The sequence below is a fragment of the Corvus hawaiiensis genome, chromosome 1 (genome assembly GCF_020740725.1).
Source record: "Corvus hawaiiensis isolate bCorHaw1 chromosome 1, bCorHaw1.pri.cur, whole genome shotgun sequence".
NCBI lineage: Eukaryota > Metazoa > Chordata > Aves > Passeriformes > Corvidae > Corvus > Corvus hawaiiensis.
In genome coordinates, this window is record NC_063213.1 from 8,521,440 (window position 1) to 8,533,841 (window position 12,402).

General features: G+C 36.8%; 1 protein-coding gene across 3 annotated transcripts in view; it reads right to left on the reverse strand.

The window, feature by feature from the left end:
* The window catches only part of LMBR1 (limb development membrane protein 1), a 69,461-nt gene that overhangs the window by 35,467 nt on the left and 21,592 nt on the right, over positions 1 to 12,402 (reverse strand). For 2 of the 3 annotated variants that reach the window (XM_048326082.1, XM_048326170.1), the window contains one exon: positions 10,186 to 10,289. In XM_048326082.1, coding sequence (XP_048182039.1) covers positions 10,186 to 10,289 — 104 coding nt within the window. Of the gene's footprint in view, positions 1 to 2,737; positions 2,793 to 10,185; positions 10,290 to 12,402 lie in introns of those variants that run through there. The other variant, XM_048326252.1, reaches the window with a different exon arrangement.

The following is a 12,402-nucleotide window of genomic DNA, read 5'->3' on the forward strand; positions in this document are numbered from 1 at the left end:
AGAAGACTGTTACCAAAAGCAAATGACATGTACAAGCACACAGGTCACTTTTAAAAGTCTAAAGTAAGTAAAGAAAACAAAAATAAATCCCCTGAAGTCATGTCTACTACTAACGTCCTGATAGTGGGTCAATAAGCCCAAGAAGAAAGCACACTTCTAGGAACTGGTCAAAGCACCAGAATGATGGAAGTTCCTATTAGTAAGGTGGGAAACTCTTGAGAAACCTACCAAAAAAAATAGGCAGGGATGGAAGAAAGTCTGTGGTTCTCCCTCCTCTCCGCCTTTGTAAATAAAGTTGTTGTCTGCCTCACAAATTCTCACTACAGATGTGCAAGCTCCTTCCTCGAGATGTCAGTTCAGAAAAAGTGATTCTTAATATAGAGCAATCCTTAACATGAAGTAATTCTACTAATACTAAATAAGTAATGTAGAATACAGATTTAAATATCACATGGTTATAAGTATCAAAATTCCACTGCTTTCCAAGAAGGAATGAGAAGTGATGTCTGCTAGTAACGCTTCATTTAATAAATGAAAACCCCTTAGAAAAATGTTTATTGCCTTTCTATGATTAAGACAATTATATTAAACCTTTCTGCTACCAATATAAAATTCTATGGAAATTTTCCTCTCTGTGAATTAAAATTACAATTATAGTAAATCTGTAAGTATTTTTCAATTTTAATATAAAGTAACGAAAGCGCATAAACAGATTTAAAATAGAGACAAAGTTTTGCTTGTTCTGAATGGTCACTACTTGATGTCAATGGAGACGCAAATGAAGACACTGATGTGAAAATATTTAAATATTCAAATCTTAGTAAGATAGTCCTCGTGCATAAACCAGCCATTTTTATAAAACAAATCGATTTAATGTTTCTGACCATTTAATGAAATAAATCCAAACACACTGAGATGGAAGATGCTCACATTGCCTCTTGAAGCCTCTAACTCAGACATGCCAAATTCTTAGAGGCATCTGCCTGTTTCCATTGACTAAAAACGGGGTCTGAATCACAGTCATTTCAGAGATTTTGCATGTGTGAATACTTCCTTCCCAAAGCACGGCAAATTTTTCCATGAAACATTTCCGTTTTAAATTAAATTGTTACATGAATTTTATTATAAACTGACCATAAAAAAGAAAATTTTAAAAAATTACATCTCAGGGTTTTTAGATACACAGTTATCATCTACCACAAACAGAAGGATCTATCTATAGAGGGCATTAGGAACGTTCCATCCAGACGAAATTTAAAAGCTACTTATTTCTGCCTAAAAATAAGTGTCTTAGGAAGAAAAAATATTTTAGAAGCCAGTGCTTCAGTCTACATCAGTGATAAACTAAGAGATTCAAGCTTAGCATTGGTAGATGTACCAACTGCACACTTTACAAGTAGTAGAAGTATTTAACATGTTTATTTTTGCTCATGCAGAACTCCGTAAGTTATCCTAAAACCAAATAAAAAAACCAACTCCATTTATGCACTAAGAGAGCAGCAAAGGAAAATATTCTCATCTTATTCCATTTGCAGGCTTCCAGCTACGTGTTAAGGCTCTTAGCAGAAACTGTGGAAATTCTACAAAGCATAAGCATGCTACATACAGCACAAATGTGCAAGTTCAGGGCGACGTAGGCGTGGGGAAAGCACAAAAGTTCAGCAATGCAGCCCATTCCTGGCTGGGGTGAGGTGGAATAACTAATGCTCCAGTGCTAGCTTCCAAAACTGAGTAGTTTTACAGATGCCTCTACCTACTCATAATGCGTCACCTAATGCAGATTCTCACAGTGTGCTAGCGAAGTCACAGTCAGAAAAACCACATTTCAAAATAACACCATTTTCTTTGTGCAGTATTTTTACCCCAATATTACTAACAACACTTGGTTCATCTTGTTACTCTACAAATTTCCATAGCTCAAACACATTAAAATGCTGCAAGAACACAAACTAAGCTGACACATTTTTATTTTCTATCTGCATTATAAAGTTGATCAAAAAAAGTAATTATAACCTCAACTCCACACACTGCTGCAGAAAGGCTGAACCCCTGCTCAGATAACAAAGTGGCAGTGAGGCAGCCAGTGCAGAAAAGCTGTACCAAATAAACTCCACCACCAGCTTATCTCCTGGTAGCCTATTTTTTTGTACCTTACACTGAGGCCTCTTTAAACGAAGTACCATCTAATTTATGGAAGCAACCAACTGACATTTAACTACTTCAATGAAACGGAGCACAGATCACATCTCATCACATCTTGATCCAATGTGTGCAACAACCAACATTCCCTTATTTCCCCCTCAGCTGTCCCCAGATACAGAACTGTTACTTATATTCAACAAACCACTGATCTCCTTATGCTAATATAAAAAAGGCAGATTTTTGCATATAATGACCCCAACTGACTTAAGCAAGAAGTCTTATAAAAACCTGATAAAATTTTTTATATAGCTACAAAACCAAATTCACATTAAGCCATTATTCCTCATATGACAAGTTTCTCTCTCCTGGCCACTGATTCTTGAATTTTTTTATCTCGCTCTCAGTGAAACATGATGTGACCTTAAGCTGTCAAATACATGTTACTTACCTGCCCTGCACAGCCTTTGATCCTAAATGTCCAAATACAGACATTTAGGCCAAAAAAAAAAAAAAAATGTTATATGTGCTGAAGTCAAGATTTTGAAATACAAAAGAATAGTAATACAACCAGGATTCCCAACTTCTTTTGACTTACCTGTAGTAATTGTCAGGCTCTTACATCATTGTGAAAGGACAGCAAACAGACATCGCTGCAAACAGACATCACTTTTACAAAGGTATTTTCATTTCACACTAATCTACAGCAGAGTTACAGATTCCAGTCACAGATTCACAAAAGTAGCCCAAACAATCACCAAACTCTTCATGCACTAATTTGCTAATACATATACCTGTAAGATAAGAACATTTTTCTTTCCTCTGCAGAAGTGCAAATGAAGGACTTGGTAAAGCTGTAATTTAACATGTTTTCAGAGTTGTAACCCTTGTCAATGTGACATGCTAACAAGTTATACTAAACTTTCTCATCTTCCCTTTCCATCCAATTTATAAGCTCTTCTCATACTTAATATTAGATGGGGCTGTCCTCTATATTACTAATTGCAAATACACTCCACATTTAGCTGTGTACAAGCTGTTTCTGAGACTTCAGTGGAAGCAGGAAGCCCACAAAGGTTCCAGATAGGCATCATCCTTAATGCAAGATTTACAGTTAAATACAGTCCTTAGCTCTGCACCTTACATCCTACAAATTAAGTTACAGGTTTGTACAACTGCCAGCTAGGTATGCTTCTAATAGGGAGAAGGAAAAATCATGATCAAGTTACTTGCCAAATCAAAATCCCAGAATAATCAGGATCTGCTTCCAAACAACAACAAACTCTAATAAATTTTAGGTGGTGTCATTTTAAAGGCCTCCAGTTTAAAAACTAGACTTCATATCTGAACTTAACATGTTAGCTTATATCAAAAATACAAATCCAAACAGCTGCCTTTGATGTGACTGATTAAACAACTTTTGTTTCTGGTATTACTAATGGAATGAGTAAATGGGTTGTAATATAATGTACAATAATTCAGTTACATACTAGTAAACATTTCATAGACATCATGCAGAATGATTTTATGGACAAATAAATATGAGCTTAAATGCCAAATAAACATCCACTGTTAACAGGGCACCTCAAGACTATTTGGTGAGCCATGACACAGAGTGGCCTGTGGGTATTGCAGTCAGAGGTACAAGCAAAAAGCATAAAACACAGGCAAATGCTGTTTGCAAACAAGGCTCAACTCTCCAAATCCCTTTTACAGAAAAATCACGGCAAATTTTAAAAACTGACTGATTTTAATTAGAGATTATTTCATATTGGAAAGAATTTCCAAGCCACTTATGTGCCAGTTATTTTGCAATATAGGAACAAATTTCTTTCCATGAAAATCTGCTTGAGATAAGCAAAAAAGTTGCTAAAAGTAAATACTTCAAAACTAACTTTGAACATACTTCCTACATTGTCATCACACACTGAAATGTCTTATATAGTAATTTACACCTATCAGAGTTCTACTGGTACAAACAGCAAAACTGGGAGTACAGATTTTCTACATGGAAAAATATAGAAATTAGAATTTCCATACCCACCAAGAAATAAAAAAGCAGCAGGTTCACTTTTCACTGTATTTATTACCATGTTTCTTTTACTTGGAGTTTGCAAATACAATGCATGGCAACACAATACATCAGGAACTTAAGTTTAGTTCAGTCCTATTTCACAGCGACATGACTAGGAAAAGTCATTGCTATTGATAAAGTGGATCAAATCACACACTGAGGACATGGGAGACATACACACTATGCTTGTTCAGCAAGCTAACAACAGAGTATAGCAAAAAAAAGCAGTTTCAAAAAATATTAATGATAGTATTTTTGCAAAGCTTCAACTTTTCACCCTCTCCCCAAATAAGTAATTTTACTTACAAAACATTTTTAAAAGCCATGCTTCAGTAAAAGAGATGAAGAGAAGAAATCTGCCTTTAAGAGCAGAAACCCCTGCATTTTACTATCTGGAAAGGAACTACACCCCACATTTTACTTGCACGGGTTAAGCTGCAGCAGCTAACACAGGCAGGGCTCTGCAGCCACAACAGCCAAATCTTTATACAGTAGCAAGCACAACACAATAAATGTTCTGAACACTGGCCCAGCTCACCTGCCTTCAGCATATGAATAAACTGCTACATTTTTAAGTGGTGTTTTTATTAAAATAAACTGAGAATTTGGGAAGAGCCATCAAGGAAAGGCAAGCAGATGGAGGGACTAGCTGACACATAACAATAGCTGGTGAAATATTACTCTTATTTTCTGTAATAAACACCAAGATCAAAACATTACGCAAGTTAAATTTCCTTGAAAGGTTCTCAGCAGGAGTTTTCCTTTTTGTTTGTGCAGTACGCGATTTCCTCTCACCCACAAAAAACATACCAAGAATGTGCATGTGCCACTAACACTAAGCAGCACTTCCTTAATCACTCATTTCCAACAATTTATGGATGATCAGTGGCAAAAACGAGCAAAAATAATGAAAGCATGCAATGAAAGCTCATTGAGACAAACCGGCTTGGACTTCCTACTCATTTCTGTGTCTCTTTAAGATGGGGGTCTGATACAAATTAGCCACTGGGAAAAAAGTCATCTGGTCATAAAATACAGTACAGGGTCACTTTTATGTAAGTTTGCCAAAAGGGACATAAACCAGGACAATTTCAAACTGTGACACAGGATAGAAGTATATTAAAAAAATCTTTGTTCCTCCTCCATTGTGCTGTCATGTTGCTCAGCTTTATAGACATTCTGAGCACCAGCTCTGGCCTCTTCGCTTCCACCTGGTCTACCTAATTAATTAAGCAAGGAAGTTACCTCAAATTTTTGTACTATTTGTTTTTATTATCATGCACTTCTTTTGATGTTCCAGGAGTTAACCTCTTAATCCACAGACTCTGTGTGTTGTGTTGTGAACATTTTGGGATGTCTGGATAATTTGGATAATTGGTCAGGATGTTGCTGTCGCTCATGTTAAACTTTATGCTATGACTTCAAGTTCAAAGATCAGTATTAAGGTAATATACTTCATAAAACCTTTTTAAAACTCTACACTTCTGATTATGCAATACCTAGTTTTTCCAGTTTCTCGCTGTGGTAAATTGCACTATTTGTACTTTCTTACGAGGAAATTACTCCAAAATGTCTCTCTTTGTCAACTTCAAATAAATACAAATTTCCATTGAAGTTACATCAAGAGAAAGCATATTTTAAAGGTCAAGAAAAGGTATAGCAATTATCTCCTCAAAAATGTTTGCCTCCTTAACACAGCAGCACACATGCAATTTTCTGCGCAGTCTGTTACCACACATGGAAACATCAGCACTATGACCTACTCAACTGCAAATAGCACAATTTTTCTTTTTTTGGGAGAATGATAAAGAATGAGGCTAATTCAGACATTAAGAAACACTGTTGACAACTTTGTTTCATAACTACTATAGAACCCGAGCACATCAGTGACAAAGAACTAAAAGATTATCTAAACAAGAAACATAACTTTATGCACAGACTCTACAAAGGAAGAGAAGAAGAACAGAGAAAGATGTAAAACAGTTTTTAATACTGGTGCAAGAGATTAAAGTGATATCAGGTACTCCAACAGCTCAGTTAATAGCACTGGCTGAGGCATAATGTATCACAATTCCAAGTCTAGAAAAATCCAATTCCTATGTGTGCACAAAAATACGTGTGTGCATCCATACACACATGGCAGATACACAAGGATGTACATGCATATACATATATATCTTATACACCTCCAGTATTGGCTGGATTATTATTATTGTCCTGACATCTGAATTCTTCAAGTGCCATTAAATGGAAATGAACAAAAGCAAAGAGCAGCACTTAAGCTCTTTAGAAGGGCATAGTCAACCCACTTAAGGTTCCAAAATGCCCTTTCTGATTTCACACAGTGGATTTTATGAAAAACTAGCAGAGAATCAGTTTGAATTCCAGTGCAGCACTGCATCCATCCATGGCCAGTGCCTCATTTCCCTGTTTCTCTCCTCTGCACAACAGGCAAGCCCTTGGTTGTTTTAAACTGCTGCCCTGGGGAATCCAAGTGAGTCTCTAAGAGGGGCCATGTGCCATTTAGAAAGTATATTAGCAGCCAGGGAAAAGAGCCATATGAAATTGGAAGATGGTTAATCAAACCCATTCTGATTCTGAACAGTTAAGGGAGCAATGCTACCATTCAGGAACATGGAAAGAAAAGTTATACAAAGCTCTCAACAGTAATCTATGAACTATCTGAAATATCAGGGTTGGAAAAAAAAAGAATCCTACATATTACAGTCAATACATAAAATCAACTTTTATAGCACAGTCTGTGATAAACAAACAGATGGCTAAAATCTTCAGGAGTCAGACCCATACATGACAATGACTGAAATTACTGTTGCTATTTAATCTGAACAAAGACATCCATTAAAAATGAAAAAAAAAAATTTCAATTTCAGGAATGAAACTCTTTTAATTATGCATTTTCAGAACTTTAATAAAAGCCCAACACGTAATTCATATATGAACACCTTCAAATAGACATCCTCACTGCACACACCTATATCCCAAGTGACCTATTTAGTCATTATGATGAAGGTAATTCAATGACAGGATGACCTGCATAAAAGCTTCCACTGGAACAGTCTTTTTATCCAAATTTTGATTCGAGCTGGGTATCTAGAATCAACTGCTTTCCCAACTCCCAAATGAAAGATTAAAGATCCATGCCAAATCTCTTTACTGAATGTCTTCACATTTACAGTAGATCATTCTTCTCTTAAATGCTACAAGTTTTGCCAAATATATGAAATGTTCTTTTAAATTGAGACCACTAAAATCTGGTTTTCCCAGTGAACAGTAATAACATTTGAACACTGTTTTATCTCTCTGGTCTATTAGTTTGATGTGATGAATGACAAAATATTACTTTTTTTTTTTAAATTACACTAAATTATTTGTTCAAATGCCAAAATTCTACAAAGTAATCACAGTCTCAAAATCTTCTCAGAAAAGAGGTAAGAAACATGACGAAAATCTAGTAAAATTAAAAAACAATGGGAAATACCCTTCCTTCACAGATGCTAGAACTGAAAACCTTATATGTAATCCTGATTTCAATTAATTATGAATTTTCCCAGATTCTAATGACCCAATTATGTGATGTAATTCTTTAAAACATGTATAGCAATTATTATAAGTAGAATCATTTATCTACATCAGCACCTGAAAAGAACAGCACATTTAATTTTAACTATCAGCTTAGTCCAGAAGTGCCATCTGCCACTTACTTTCCAAGAAAAGCAATCAGAGACAAGGTATGTTCATATTACAACAGATCACAATTCCTCAGTCTTGACCAGCAGCTTTAAGGCTCACACAAAACAGGCAGAACAATTCCATCCATTTTGGATAATTTTAAACAGAGCAGTGAGGTAGAACAGACATTGCATAAAGGCCTGGAGTATTTTTACCAGGAATCACACTTGGCTTCTGGGATGTTCCAAAAACATCCAGAACTCAAAAAAAAAATTCCAAAATGGAATTCCCTCCCCTGGGTTTTGATACTAAAAGCAAAACTACCCTAAAGCACCAACAATCATCTTTTCCCTGGCATCTGCAGAAGACTATGGTTCTATCTTATCCATCTCATCTCACAAATGCTTTCAAGCATAAACGTGCAATGATGATCTGATTTATCTTGAATGGGATTTACTGATAGCCACTATCGTAAGAAAATTACACTTTAACTATTAAAAGTTTCATGTAAAGTGCAAGTTTCATGTAGCTGGGATACACAGAGCATCTGTTGGAGCCAACAGAACTCTACAAGCAGAAGTACCTTACCCAGTATGCTAATGGACAGCATCCTTGGTTTTGTTGGATTGCAGGAGATAAAAACCCCACTGTAATTAGTTAACTTATTTTTTAGAAGAAAAGATAAATATTAGCTGTGGCTAGATAGTTAAGTGTCAAAAGGAAAATGGAGTGGCCTCCACATGAAAACTGGAAGGACAAACAGAGTTGCTAAAAGTTCTCAGCCCTGTATATACCTGAAGTGAAGGAAGAAGAAAGAAGAGTGTTTTCCAGCCAAAATGGACAAGCAGGGTTAAACCAGCAGTCCATCACCAAACTCCTTGGAAGCTGAATGCTTTCATTTGGTCACCCAAATTCATAACTGAAGTGACCTGGATACTTCTGCAGTTTGGTCAATGCACAGCAATGCTGCAGCAGCATCAGCTCAGCGCAGGTGACACCAGACAACATCTACCCACCACCTGGGCTGGGCCCTGCAGGTGTTTTCTGACATTGCTGCATTGCTGTAATCCCCCAGTACCTTCTGCTACGGAATAAAGTCTCTGTTTCTCCACATTATTTTCTCTGAATTAAAATTTTCCTTCACACAGTAGTTTCTAAGTTGTTTGTTTTGCTGTCCTCTGTTTTTTCTCAAGTGAACCAAAAACTTGAATGCAGCACTTCAGCTTAGTTTTCCCTAATCCCACCAAGAACCAAAATGGTAACTTCACTGCCTTCATGCCAGTTCCTGTCAATGCAACCAGGAATGATGTTTACCTTCCAAATACAATTATCCCCTAGTGACTTACATTACATGCCGTGCTTCAATGACTCATACTCTTTTGCATCCATCTTTAATTCATTTCATCCTCCAGATTTCAAGATCACTTTCCAAGCCCCTTTGCTTTCTGACAACTGTCATCCAAAGGGAGCAGAATTCCCCCAAGTGTAGTATCATCAAAAACAAAAGCGTTATCATTTGGATGATAAAGATTAATGGTAACGTGCTACAATTGGTCCCAGTCAGTCACTGCAGTTTAATCTATCTCATATTTATGATTTGAAATTAATTTTGATGTGCCTCCCATTATAGTAATTTTTCACTGTGTTTCTTTATGTTCACATATTAATACAATCGTTATCTCATTGTTCAAAAATTGCCTTGCCAAATTCCCTGCTTCACCGAAATACTCAGCCCTCTCAACCTGAATATTTCCAATGAAGTTGAATATTTTATGATATTCTTTACCCATTTAAGACAGTTTTCTTAACATATTATTGTTAATACTGGCCACATTTAAACCTTTTTTGGGATGTTTGTAATCTTTAAAATTCACAAATCAAGCTTGTTTTCTCAGGGTCATCTGTTATTTAATCACCGTTCCCATTAGCAAGAAACCTGTCCTTCTCCTCCTTGTTATATTTCTTATGCATTTTTTGAACCTTCTCTCCTTTTAACATCCCAAAAAAATTATCTTCCAAAAAATAAAATCTTGATTGAATTGTTTTGTTCAAAAGAGAGCTAAGTAATTTTCTTGATCTCAGTACATGTGGGTTTTAAGAAGTCCTTTTTCCCCCATAGGTCTGGCCTGTGCCAGAGTGTGCAGCTGTATATACACCTTCACATAAGCACACACATCCCAGCACCAAATCCTCCCCAGTCTGTAATATTAGTTTCATCAGAAACGAGGGCTGAAAATGAAATATATACTGCAATTACTCTGTATTTAATAGTGTTTTCCTACCTTTTTCAAGCCAGCAAATCCTTCTGATTCCAGGAAGAAAAACGCAAAGGGCATCAATACAAACAAACACAGATTTGAAAAAAGAGAGGCAAGATTCCACAAACCTGAAACAAACAAGAAAAAGTTTACACTATAAGTTTCTATATTTTAACAGTTAAATATACAACATTTTCTTCCCTTACATATAACAATGTAGTATATGTACAAGTGCCAAGGGTTTATGGGTATAGTTATTTACAGGTCACTGCTGAAAAACTTCCATTTCTCTGCATAATGATCTTCAAACAAAAACTGGATACAACTTACCTTTCAGGAGTAAATGTCTGAAACCTTGGGAGACAGACTGCAAGCTCAGGGGTACGACTTCCACAAACTCACTGAAGGCTCTTTAGAGAACCATTGTAGAAATTTTCAGGACAGAAGTATTTTACTACTCTCAGTGCATCTCAAAAAAATCCCGTTCTGTGTATTTCCTTCCTCCCATATTTTTTCAAGAGAAACTTCAGCAAACCATGGATTTTAACATGAGCAGCACACAAATGCCACTGTCACCTCCAAATCAGAAGAAGATATCATGGTAACAGCAGCCTTCCACAATGGAATGACTGGCTTAGCAGGCAAAAGGAGAGCAGTAGATATTTTTATCTCAGCTTTATAAGGCTTTCAACATCATCTCCCATTAACCCACTCATCGCTTAATTAATGAGGTATGGGCAAGGTAAATGGACTCTGAACACTGGCTGAGCTTCTGGGCTCCCAGGGTTGTGCCACCAGTGGTATGTACACCCCAGAGGGCTGATGGTGGGTTAAACACCTTCACTGGTGACCTGGGTGGTGGGAGAGGACACATCCCCAGCAAATCTGCTCAACAGATAGGATAGGGAGGAGCAGTCTCCTGCAGCTCTGATGAACCTCAACAGGCTAGACAGAAGGACAGAGAGCAGAGAAGAGTGGACTTAGGGAGATTTAAACAGTATATATATATGCATACGATGAGGGAGAGAAAGGAAAACAGTCAGATCTTCACAGTGGTATCTAGTGAATTGAGAAGAGGCAATAAGCATGAACTGAAAAACTGGAAAATCTACTTACTCATAAAAGGGAAGGAAAAAAACCCAAACAAAAACTAAAAATCTCAAACATTTTCCACTGCCACTGTACGCAAGCAGTGAAACAGGTTGCCCACAGGTTTTGTAATCTCCATCCTTCAACATACTCAAACCTAAAAGAGGAGTGCCTTGAGCAGCCTTCTATGACTGACCCTGCTTGGAGCAGATTATTTCCAGAGCTCTTTCCAACCTCAACCGTTCTGTGATCTATGTGAAAAATCAGCAACTGACTACAAGGAGGACATCTGTAAGACACATGTGACACCTGCAGGAAGAGAAAGGGTTTAGAAAACAACCTGAAGTGATAGCTAATCTCCATTAGAGTATCTGCTCTACTAAGATTTTCTAAGCTGCACACTTACTGAAGAGCCAGTTTCTGGTGCCTAAACATGAATCCATCATCAATCACCCTATCAGAAGTTGTGCAGGATGCAGTGTTTCTTCTTTATAAAAGCAGAAGCTTATCTGCAATTTAGCACCTAACAGGTCTAACTACTGTCACATGTTCTACATCCTAAAAAAAAAATTCTGTAGAGAAAAACAGGCTTAGTTCCCCACCTTCTCCAAGGCACACACATTTCCATAATTCTGCAGGACTATGTTATATCACCTGAATATCACTCAAAAAAAGAATATTCCCCCATGATAAGAAAATCTGAACTAACAGCTTTGTTTGTTTCCTTCTTCCCATGTACAGGCTTGCTCCTTTTTCTCTTGAAATTGTCCATTTTGTAAAGAATAGGGAAGGAAAGAGATATTTACTGGATGTCTGGGGTATTCACTATCAAGAGAAATTTCTGTAGTTAGATCCAAATGTAAAATAGTTAGCAGTGATCTTTGCCTGTACCATCTCAAAAAGTGCTTCTGCCATATAATTCCTTTTTGCTCAAATGACAGCATTCGAATTTGAAGGAGAAATAAAAGAGAGAAGGAGGGGGACAGGGGCCAAAAGAACCTCTTCAGCAATTGACAGCAGCAGGATACCAGCAACCAAACCCAGCCAAATAGGCTACAGAAAACAAAACACAAAAATTCCAAAAGATGCGTGAAATATAACACTCATTTGCTAAAGAAAACAGACTGCCTAAAGGTGGCTAAACTCCAGTTA